Consider the following 12,868-nt stretch of genomic DNA (forward strand, 5'->3'; position numbering starts at 1 on the left):
TAGGCAGTTTTTTACTATAAAATAATACTTGCTTGCATAATAACAAAACAATACTTAAAAAGGTAAAACATTTAAATTTTAATCATATCAGTAAAAATGATGTTTTTTTATTTTTTTAAAAAAGCCCATGAAACAGCTGATAAAGAGAAATTTAAGTAAATTGTGACACCTGTTTGATGTAATCCTTGAAGGACAAGAATTTTCTGGTGTGAAGTTATTTCAAAGACCTAACATCTTCTTTCATTAAATTCGAAGAAGGTTTGAGCAATGTACTTTCATTAAATCGGAAAATGATCTATACGGATTCGACCCGCCTTTTTTCAATTTTTTTTGTAAAAAATTATTATTTTTATTTATTTTATTTTATAATTTTGTATATATATTTAAATTATATAATTTATTTTTTAAAATAACAAATAATTTTATTAATAAATATTATTTTAAATAATTTTATTGAAGTTAAAAATTAAAAGAAAAAGAGATAATAAAAGAAATTATATTATAAATTAATTTTTTATTTGTATTTAATTTTTTTTTAAAAAGTCAAGCGGACTAGCCGGTCGACCCACCAATCTGCCATAAAACAAGACGAATTAGCATTTTGAATCTATTTTAATTAGCAGAACGAGCTAGTTTGCTCCATTTTATAACACGAGTCTAAATGAAACGGAGCGAATTAGGACGGACTAATTTGCTTTGTCACCCCCACAATTAAGATAACAAAATGGTCTAAAATAAATATTTATTCGATTAGTTAACTTCAGAATTTTAGCTTATTTTATTTTTTGCTTTGAGTTTAACTTGGACTACTTAGTCTATTTAAATGTGCATTTAATAGGTTTACAAGTAAATATATAAATCCATTATATTGAATATATCAAGTAGCTGTAGAGTTTAGGGTTTAATGTATAAAGATAAGTTATTTATAAAGTAAATTACTAAAATAATATTCAAAAATTCATATTATTGATAAAAATAATTCAAAGATATGAACGATTAATAAATTTTAAAAATATTTAAAAATGTGACAAAATAATTATATATTAAATATATATTTTAACAAAAATTGTTAAAATTATATTTTGATGTGATCTTTAAAAAATATTATTAAAAAAATAAGATTTTTTTATTCTAAGATTTGATTATTTTACATAAAGTGAATTTCGTTAATTTTTTTCGTAATGAATAAAATTGTTTAGAAAAATAAAAAAAATTTACGTCGAATTATATTTGCTTGATTTTTTTAGGTGCCTTTTAGATAATTATCTATCCAAATATTTTCACAACAATTCAAATAAAATGCATAAATTAAATGCTAAATTCAATAATCGTTTATTATTTGTTAAAAATATAATTATTTATACATTTTTCTCTTATAAACTTAAACTTTTGAGAGAAATAATTTTATGACACTATTTATAGAAAATGAGAATTTTTTTCCGTGATATTACTCACATTTTTAAATCATTTGATGTAAAATCTGGTTAATTAATATATAATTAATTCCTAAATTATAATTTATTCTAGAAAATTAGAAATGTGATTCTTAAAGTTTAAAATGATAGAGAAAATTAAAATGAGAATTTTGACATTAATTTTAAAGAATTTGGCGTAAAATTGAACTGAACGAGCCGAACAGACCGAACCAGGCAAATCAGGCCCGTATTGGGCCAAAAGCCCAAGCATATAATCCAAGGCTGTCAGCGGCCACATATTCGTCTCAGAATTCTCTACAAAGCCCAGTATATAACAAGGTGAGAAAACTATATTCCTAGCTTCTGTCCTCTCTTCTATAATTCGAAAATTTGGTAGCTTTGGGTGTTGAGATTCTTGATTAATTTGATGTTTTAGAATCAAATTGACTTGAGGAATTAGCGGACTTTTTTTTTATTAAGGCACATTCAAGGTAAGAACCTTAGCCCTCTTGTAGAATTGCTGAGATTTTGAGTTTAGATATTAATTGTAGTAATATATATGGTTTAGATAGTTGATTTGGAGTACATTGATGATGTGAGAGGCTTGATTGTTGGACCTTGGCGACTGAGATTCGGTTCGGAGAGGTCTTGGGGTGGTGGACTCTTGAGGAACGTTGACCTTGAGGTGCTTTTGGGTTTTACGAGAAATAAGCTAAGGTACGGTTTTAAGTTTCATTTAAGTACCGTGTGGTATGATGTGAATTCATAGGTTAAATGCCCCCTAGGATTAAGTTTGAATGATATGATTGGATAGATTGATGTGAGTAGAGAATGTTTGAAGGAAATTGATATTGGTGTTGGATAGTTATTGTGTGCTTATAAGTTGTGTTGATTATTGAACTTGAAAGATTGGATGTTGTTTGAATTGAATTGTTGATTTGAGATTCATGAAAATGGTGGATTGGTGGGTTTTGGATTGAATAAGGAAGTTAGAATCTGGTTAATGCTGAATTGGTAAAGTTTGGGTTGAATTAAAAGAGATTTGAAAAGAGTATGTTTGTATTTTTCTCTCTAGTTGTAAGGGTGACAAGGCACCGATACCCTCTAATGGTGATAGGGTACATATACCTTCTAATGGTGACAGGGCACGTATTCCCTCTAATGATATTTATACGCAACAGAGAGACGATATCTGGGTTAGCTACTAGGTGTGTCGGGTTCTGGCAGTTAACTGACACGTGAGCTCACGGCCAATAGAATAGACATATATTATATGCATTTGTTTTGAATTGTTTGGGTTTGCTTAATTGCTTTGGATTGCCTAATTGTACATGTTTCCTGAATATTTGCTAATTGCCCTACTTGCCTTACTTGTGTGTTAATTGTCTGTATTGTTTGTGTTTGATTCGGTCCTTGGATTATTTGGTTGGAAGATAGTGAATGTATGAAGGATAATGGGTTAAAATTAAAATTCCCTATGATGTTTGCCAAGTTATGGATTAGTGAAAATTTAGGTTGGATATGACAAGATAAGAAATTTAGGATGCCTAGTGAATTTATATTATAGAACATTGTATTTATTTGGCACTTTTACTGTACTAGAAATCCATGGGTTGGGGTTCTCATTCCGTATATATATTTTGTTTTTTAGATACAGGTACAGGTGCTCAGCAGTGAGCTATGGTTTTTCTGAAAGACGACGAAGACCTTTGAATTCTCTTGTTTATATTTTGCCTAAATTCTATCCGCTTTTGTTCTAGAAAATCTTATGCTATGTATTTAGTCTTTTGAAAACTTGCCTATAGAGGCCCTTATGTATATTTTGGGAGAGATAGGACCTAATGTTGTCAAATTGCTTTTATTCTGTACCTTAGCCGGCCTAAACTTCGCGGGTCGCGACTAGTGGCTATTTACTTATATTACATATCTACATTCTGTCTTTATCTTATTCTTCCCTACAGTTTTATTTTTATATTGCTTTCAATCAACGATTCATTTTTTTTATTGTCGACACGTGAGTATCCGTCTTCGTAATTTTATTTTACTCCTTTTTAGACTTCTCGTTTAATATTTCCTTTTAATATATATACAATTATGTATTAAAGATCTACTTTGAGAGTCGTGCCACTTTAGTATCGAAAACTTACGACTCAAGTATAAAAACTTGTATATTAGGATGTTACATTCGAAGCTTTATTTGTCATTCATATATTTTAAAGTTATTTTTGTCATAGATATAAAGATTCTAAAAATTAAATCGATATTGTTAGAAATTCAAAAGTTTAAAGATTGGACCGAGATTCAATAGAAATTGAACCAAATATGACCAAATAATATGTTAACTATTAAAAATTAGGTTGATTTGAGCATTTTACCTTTTTTTTTAATCGATTTAATTTTTTGGCTAATTCACTGACAATCTATTTTTATTCTAAATTAAATCGGTGTAATATAATAATCAATTTCGATTAATTCAGTCTAACCAATTACTTCGATCTTGTTCTCAAAATCATAATAATAATAATACCATGTTTAACTAATAATAATAGGGGGGAAATTTAATAAAGAATGAAAATGGTTTGGCTTTCATCATCATCATCGCTTTAAAGGTACTTTCTTTTAAAAGTTCAAATAAGTCCTCCATTTTTACCTCTTCCTTTTGAATCATATAATTTACACCATCCTTTGTTTTACCATCCTCTTAATAATATAATCAAAATACTTAAATCTCCTAATAATATAGTATGATATTTTCTTGAATTTTCACTTTATTATAATTTTTCCTTTTCGGATCAAATCTATAGAAATGAATTTTCATAATTTTTTTCAAACAATATTATCAAGTATGTAAGTTTTTATTATATAATATCTTTTATCACATATTTTTTTTATATATAATAAAATATTATATTGCATCACCCGAGAGGGAAAAAAATATTCATTATTTCAGTTATTTTCTAACTCTTCTCTCGATCTTCTCATAAGAAATGTACTATAAAAAAATCAATATAATACTAAAGAAATAAAAAATTAGTTAAAATTTATTTTATTTAATATTCGTTAATTATTACAGTAATTAATAAATACTAAATAAAACAAATTTTAGTTAATTTTGACTAAATTTTTTAATTATCAAATATTTTTGAAAAAAAAAATACACCATAATACGAATTGTTATCTATGCTCAAAATTAGTATAGAAAACTATCGCTTTATTATAAGCATAAATTCTTATCCTAAACACCTGTTAATCACCAACCACAACTTTTAAAAAGCATAATACTAAATCTCATTTTAAATATCACTTCTAGGATAAACTACACTTATATTTCATCTTCTAAAAGTGATGAAAATGTAGAAATATAACGACTTATGTCCTTTTTATCTGTTTAGATTTTTTAAAAAAGTAATTTATGACAAAAAATAATATTGTAAGAAAAAATAAAAGAAAGTATATGTATTCCTATCTATGATAATAAGATCTCTTTTACATGCAACAGAATCTTCCCTCAAATATTACAAAGAACTAGAAACCAAATATATAGCAGTAATTTGACAATGCTAGGTCTCTCACCATTTCAATCCAAGAACTGAATATATATGTTGTCACTACTAATCTAAGAAAATAATTTAGTTTAGTTTATTAATCTGTATTAGTATATAGAGCCTATAAATATAATGCATGCTATCTTCGTCCCCTCTTTTACGCTCTATGTGTCATCATTGCATTATCTTCATTTTTGAAAATACCTATAACTAGGAACGTCATTGGACATAGCTTATATGATAAATTATCTTACAAATTTAGAAAATATATTTAATTGGTCATGGCTAGATGCCATACATTATAGGATACCAATATCTAGGTTTTTAGGTAATACTTTAATTTAGCGAAATCCCATTCCCACTTAAAATATAATTCAAAAACAAAAATATTATGTTCAGAAGTACTAATTAATATATTTTGTATTTACTCTAACAAAAAAATAATATTAATAAAAAACACAATTTATTTTTTATTTTTTATTATTTTTATTAATTTTTTATAATTATATTTTTATTATTATATATTTTTAAATTTTTAATAAAAAAATAAAAATAATTTATAATATTAAAATATTTATAGTTAAAAAAATGAATTTTTTTATGTTTTTATTTTTTTAACTGGATAAAAAATTTAATATAAGGGAATAGTATTAATTACCAAATAAATTTATCTATTGGAATTTTCCTCAATTTTATAGTATATTTATTATTTGAAATTGAATTTGACAACTTAATTAATAATATATTCAAATAAAATATACTATAAGTGCAAAAATGATTAGATAAATCTACCGGTATATTATCCTTCAACTTTGTAATATCTATTAGTTTAAGAATTAAGGATATTTAGATAAGATATATCCAATTTTGTATCTAAATATATACTAATTAAATTTAAAATTAACAGATTTTTTTTGTTTATTTTAGTTTGACAGAGAAATAATTAATTCATTGTGAATTTGAACTACATTTAAAAATTTATCGCGTACAGAATTTGAATTTTCAATAGTTATTTAAATAGATGAATAAATTAACTACTCCATCAATTTCAGTTGGTTAGAATGTGTGTGTAAAATTAATTAATTATTATAATTAAATTAAAAGCTAGACTATTCATGATATATATCTCCACCTAAAACATATAGACATAAGTGCATGACAAGATTTTAATTTCAAATCGAGCTTGATAATTGAAAGGAAGGCCTTAATCATTGAGTTAATTAAGGGAAATGGAGTGATCAAGTCAAATACATTGATTAAAAAAATTGATGAGGGGAGCAGAGGTATCCGATGACTTTAATGTTAACCCACTTGCATTATTTGCACCTATGTGGGGGCATCATGTTACATATTTGTGGGGATACTCCCAACAAAAAGAAGGTAATATTTCGGATCATGTATTCTAAAATAATAATTATGATCGGTCATTAATTATTAATTGGAATATAAACTAACCAAAAATTCAAATAATATAGAACACACGACCTACACAATATTATACTTATTTAAATATATACGTGGTTGATTAATAAATAAAAGTTTACCACCTAAAACACTTTTAAGAGACTAAAAAAATTTTAAATTATTTTAGACACTTTAATTAGTTTATTTTTCTATCAATTGTAGTATATCCACTCACATTTATTGGAATCGAAAATATGTGAACTACTACTTTTTTCTTAAGAATATAAAATATTTTGATATACATAACAAGATTCATTTAAATGTACTAATAGTACAAATTATTTGATTATATACTCTCATGTTAGCATATTATAGTTAATTTTTTAATTCATTATTAGAAACCTTTTTTTAATTTGATCAATTAAAAAAATGTGTAAACTTTAGTACTTTACCTGTCATATACTATACTAATAATTAAATTCTATTTATTATCTCATTTCTTGATACTACTCATACAAGAATAGTAAAATATATAATTTTTAAGTTTTAGAAGTGTAATTTTTTTATTTTTTAAAATGTGATAAAAATATTTTTCAATTGATTTCGATTGTTTCATTAGTTAGTAGTAAGATCTTAAACATACAAATTAGTTCTCAAGAAATTTTAGATAGTATACTTTAATTGTCTTATAATAAAATTTGTTAGAATTTATTTGTCGTATATTAAAAATTTGATTGAAACTAATTTATTTGAAGTAATTCTTAAAAATTAAAAAATTATAAAAATGATTAACTGCAAATTCGGTATCCGAAAGATGTAATTGCTGACAAAAAAAATCGTAAAAGATTTGATCGACAAAAACTCTAAAAAATTTAAAAATATAACAAAAAGAACCAATAAATATTATACTTTTTGTAAGAACAAAAAAATATATTTAGCAAATAACTCATCCATTAAATCTAATTTTTTTGAAAAAATATTTGAATAAATATTTAAAAAATATACAAAAAAATTTAGAGCAAAATTTGATCTAGATTTTTTTTTTATTTTTCAAAAAATGTGGTCATTCACGATAAAAAATTTTTTAAAAAAATTCACTTGACAACAAATTAACAAATTTTAAAGATTTTAATAATAGTTTTTTAATCAAAATTTGATTTCTAAAACTATTATTTTAAATATATATCTAATATTTAATTTTTTTATTGTATTTTTAAATTATTTAAAAGTTTATTTATCATTAACATCTTTTGAGTTCATTTTGTAAGCTATGCAAATTTTAGAGTAATATTTTAGTAGTTTACTCAAAATAAAAATTTATTTGAGAACAAAATATCCAAAAACTAAAATTATTCGAGTACCAAGTTAAATATTTACTCCTATAAAAATTATGTAGTTTCCCTATAGTTTTCCTATATAGAATGTATGGTTACATTATATATTCTTTTATCATCAAACCATATACTTTGTAAATAATAGTAATAATAATAATTATTATTATACTCATTTTAAATGGGATGTATTTTGTATGCATATATTTGGCCATGCAAGTATAACTGAGTATGAGGATATAGTAAGCACATATATACATGTCTTGAACATTCATGCATGATATTGATATGTATAACGGCGGACAAATTCTGTGCATATATACAAATTATGTGCATATATACGATATAACAACAAGTATAATCATATCACTGTACAATAGCAACATTTTAATGCTATTTATTAATTAGTTTCCATCGAAAAAGCAAGAAGATAATTACTTACATGCATCACATAATACTGGGGCATAAAATAAGATAATTTTCACACACATATACATGTTTTAGTACTAAATATATTAATTATGAAAAACATATATAAAAATTCTTCATCATCATAATAAAGTGAATACAACACAGATAGAAACTTACCCAATAAGGTTTACTCAAATTCCTTCCTCAACTGGATTTTTAGATTCTCATTTGAATAACAAAATACACTTAGCTTAGCTTCTTGACACATAAACACCATGGAATGCTTAAAATCTTGACCCACCCAAGGAATCCGTCTTTGTATTCATCGTAAGAAGTATTCATTCATTTAGCTCCAATTCCTTGACTTCTTCGGCTAATTAAAGTCATCATCCAAGTCCTATACATGTATAGGAGCTTAATTCAATTAGAAAACCGTAATACATGTATGAGATCTATTTAAATGGGATTATATATACAATGCCTAGCTAATAAACTCTCAAATAGTGTTTGTAAAATACACTAATAGAGTTATAGTTAGTTAAATGAAAAACCTTGTAATTAAATGAAACTTCTTTTAGTAGCATAATTCAAATTAATATTCATATTTATTTGCCAAATTAATCTTGATTATATATATGTTGCCATCCAATGAAGATTTGTTTTTACACCTTCTCACTTAATACACTACTCTTAATATATGTGTATGCTTGAAAATTAATTTGCATGTCTGAAATAAGATCAATCTTTACATGTTCTTATAGTTCAATCCATTATAAATTTTTATTTAAACTAGTTAAAAGTCATGTAAAATTCTTAAATGAGTACTCATATATAATTACTCCAAAAACATGTATGGTCCAATATGCTATATAGGAACATCAAAGTATTTCTTTTAAATAGTGAAGGATGCATTTGATTTACCTTTTTTATTTTTAGGATTTTGTAAAAAATACAATAAATAATAAAATGATGTTATTTTCATCTATCAAAAACAAAAAACAAAAAATAAAAATACAAACTAAAAGTATTTTGAGATGTTTTCACCTAAAGAAATGTCTATTATTTCTATTAATTGCCCCATAAAATAAAAAATGCAAGACAATATAGAGTATGGTCACAAAAGCAATAGTCTTCTTATCTGAGCACAAACTTATATATATATTTTAGTTACAAACACATTTGAGGTGGCATGGTGTGTACCTATTAATGGAACAAAAAATCCATGGTTGTAGAGACTCAGGTCCTTAATTAGCACAGTTAGGTAATGCGAGAAACAGTGTAATTCATGTACAATGGTTACAAATTAAAATACATATAGATAACATGACAAAAAAGAAAAAAGGAGAATATATATTCATTCAAACATAATCAGAAGATAAAAGCATACATGAAAAAATAAAAAAGAAAGTACAATTATTATCCATTGGTTAGAAATGGGAAAAAGAGAAAAGGAACAAAACAAAACAAAATTCGTTAGAATGAGACAAAAGTTTTTGAAAACAAAAGAGATTTTTCGTACCAAGATGATATGTTATTATAGATTATGCCACCAGCAGACAAGGCCTCATGAAACAGCATCTAATTTTTCCCACAACCATAGATCTTAATTATTTGAAAGAAATGTCCTTTCTTTTATTCTTTTACCCCCTATATATAGTAATATAAGAACAATTTTTATTAACCAGCAAATCAATTCGTGAATCAAATTTATTCTTAAAAAAAAAACTTATTTAATTTGGTTTAGTATTTGTTCTGTGGAGGGCGCAATAAGATAGTGCAAATCCCAAAATAAGTAAGATTATGTGAAGCAGCGAACTTATTATTAATATTATAAGCTAATATAATATAATATAAGAAGCAGAGAGAAATATATAATATATAATTAATTAATTAATTAATAAAGAATGAAACCATGGTAACATTATCATCTTTGCATGTGAAAGGGACCAATAGAGCAAACGTATGCAAGTGTCTTTGGAAGTCCCTGCTACTCCATGCTTATTCAGTATAATCTTGAAAGAAAAATGAATGTATATATATACTGTATACAGGTATATATACATGTTATATACATGCCATTTAGGGTTTTGAGGACCATGGAGCTTAGGGTTTAATATAATGAAGACAATGAATGGAACAAAATTAAAGTTTTGGGGGAAAATCTCTACTCTTTTTGTGAAATATCCGTGGGGTCGAACCAAATCAATTAAATTATAATTATATAAAAAAAATAAGTATTTTAAAAATCATACTGTGTTTGATGAAATTGTGGTGTTGAAAATTCAATGATCAAACGATCAACCTCATCAGAGTTTGAACCGTGGAATTAGTATTTGTCATTAATATGCACATACATAACATCAATGAATGATTCAATCAACATTTGAAAACACCCTTTTCTTTTTCCATGTCAACTTCTGAAAACAGCATCAAATCCAAAACAGTAACAAAAAGAAATTACCATAAGCTCTTGAAGGGGAATTCAAAAGGGATGTTGATGATAACTTTACTGCAAAGCTGGTAAGCTTGAGGTAGTAGTGGTGTCACCGTTGGCCTTATTATTGATTAGATTTCTCTTCTTCTTTTTCTTCTTATAAGGGATTCCTCTTGCTTTGGCTTGTGAGTCCCTAACCTCTCGTAGGTAAACTCTTATGGCTCCACTCGCAAATGGGTTTGTCTCGGGTAGACCTCCATTTTCCTCATATGCCGCTCTCAATCGGCCTATGAGAGCGTCAAGGCTCCCCCAGGCTTGTTTGAGAGGGCATGTGCAAGGTCCTGGTGGTTCGGTCTGCCCGAAAAACAAGCAACCTTGTGAGTGTACCTTTGTTTTTCCAAATTGATCTAAATATCTTAGAAATTCAAGGACATGGCTGGAGTTGCACTGAGAAAGCGGCACTGGAGGCCGTTGGTTCCTAAGGTATTGGCCGAAAGTGTTCCAATCTCTCTTCTTTTGGGACTCATATCGGCTCAACGGCAATTGATGTTGCGGTTGAATCCGATCATCACTACCACCACCACCATCATCAGTAGGAGATCTTGACGATCCCTCTACTATATCTTTTCCTTTGCTTGTGGACATATGTGTGCTATTGATAACTACTCATCTACTATTTGTTTTTGTGAAGAAAGGGGAAGGTTCTTTGGTGGGGTGAGAAGAAAGAAGACAATAGAATAGCAGTGGAAGCAAGGGGGGAAATTAGTTAAAAAAAAATTAATTAATTGAAATTTGGAGAGATCACATCAAAGAGGCTAGTGAGGGGACATGATATGGGACCAATGAAAGTGCTTTAGCCCTTCTTTTTCTTCCTTCCCTACATTATTTCTTGCTTTAATGGTACTATTAGTATTAATCATACTTTATTTTTTTCCCCTATAGTTTTTTATTATTGTGCTTCCATCATCAAAGCAATTATTATTGGGTTAATTTAGCGTAATTAGCACTAAGGTTAATGTAACCCTGGTGACTCTTTTTATAACAGTGTAGGGTAATCTAGCAGCATTAGGGGCTTGTTTGCCACGCATTAGAAAAAATTGGGAATTAATGGTTAAAAATTAAGGTATGGTTCTTAGTAACCCTATTGTATAGCACATTGACGTTAGTTAGCAGTAATAGTGTGGTATAACATCTCTTTCACTATAGCCACCAAGCACACCCAACTTTTTAATTGGATTTAGGCTTGTGAGTTTTACTAGGAAAATAAAACAAAAATATTATTTGCACACTAAAATCAGTTATTAATGTATTTGTATATAAATATATGTGTATTTTAATTTATTTTCAATATATGTTTGTATTTTAATATATATTTTATACTGATTGTTGACTTTAATAGTTGATTTTGGTGTGCAGTAGTATAATCGAAAAAGAAATTAATGGAGCTGGTATTTGAGTAACAACTCAAGAATATTTGCTCTGGTTTATTAGGATACATTTATTTCATACTTGATTTCTTAGGATACATTTATTTCATAATTGTACTTTACATGAGCAGCTGAGTTAGTTTTTTTTTTTTTAGGGTGTGTTTGCTAGCTACGAGGTAAAGGGAAAAAAATTATGGAAAAAAAGGCCAAATGAAAAGAGTGTTTAAATTTTTTTAATTCTTTCTTGTTTATTAGTTAAATTAATTTAAGAAATAGTGATTTGGAGAGTATAGTATATATTTTTATAATTTTATTATTTTTTCGAATATTAGGGATAAAAATTAAAAACAAATAGTTATAAATAGTAATTTATTAAGAATAAAATAGTAAATTAAATAAAAGTATGATAAAAATCTATCCCACAATTTAGGATGATTAGAAAATAGGGATTTTGGTGGATTTTGGATAAGGTTTACCCTCTAAAGTTTTTCAATTTTTCTAGAACCCTCCAAAACTAAATTCATGAACACCCTTTAATAATATATAAGTGGTTATATTTTTGTAAGTTTTATTTAAGCATGTTATCTTATACTAAACTAGGATGTGAGGATAAGTTTAATAAATAAATAAATTTATGAACTTGCAGTTGAACAAGTAACTCATCCAATAATTTAAATGTTCAAATTAAAAGATCAAACATTATTATGTTGATTGAGCTACTGATGTCCTAAGAACAAATAAATAAATCAAATCAATAGAGTTGATGTTTTAAATCAGAAAGAAATTACCAACGCAAAGTTGGCACAAAGATAGATGAGGGTGTGTATCTCTTAACCATATCTTTCGGGCTCGATACTCACTAGAAGATAGGAATAGAGTTTGTTTGCTTGGGAGGGTAGTC

General features: G+C 26.5%; 1 protein-coding gene across 1 annotated transcript; it reads right to left on the reverse strand.

Moving 5' to 3' along the window:
* Positions 1 to 8,190: 8,190 nt before the first annotated feature.
* On the reverse strand, positions 8,191 to 11,310 carry LOC107459897 (protein LIGHT-DEPENDENT SHORT HYPOCOTYLS 10). Its single transcript, XM_016078202.3, has 2 exons — positions 10,568 to 11,310; positions 8,191 to 8,503 (listed from the first exon to the last, which is right to left on the reverse strand). Exon 1 carries the CDS (start codon positions 11,183 to 11,185, stop codon positions 10,613 to 10,615), a length of 573 nt encoding a protein of 190 aa, XP_015933688.1. The 5' UTR covers positions 11,186 to 11,310; the 3' UTR covers positions 8,191 to 8,503; positions 10,568 to 10,612.
* Positions 11,311 to 12,868: the final 1,558 nt, after the last annotated feature.

This window comes from Arachis duranensis, chromosome 7, assembly GCF_000817695.3.
Source record: "Arachis duranensis cultivar V14167 chromosome 7, aradu.V14167.gnm2.J7QH, whole genome shotgun sequence".
NCBI lineage: Eukaryota > Viridiplantae > Streptophyta > Magnoliopsida > Fabales > Fabaceae > Arachis > Arachis duranensis.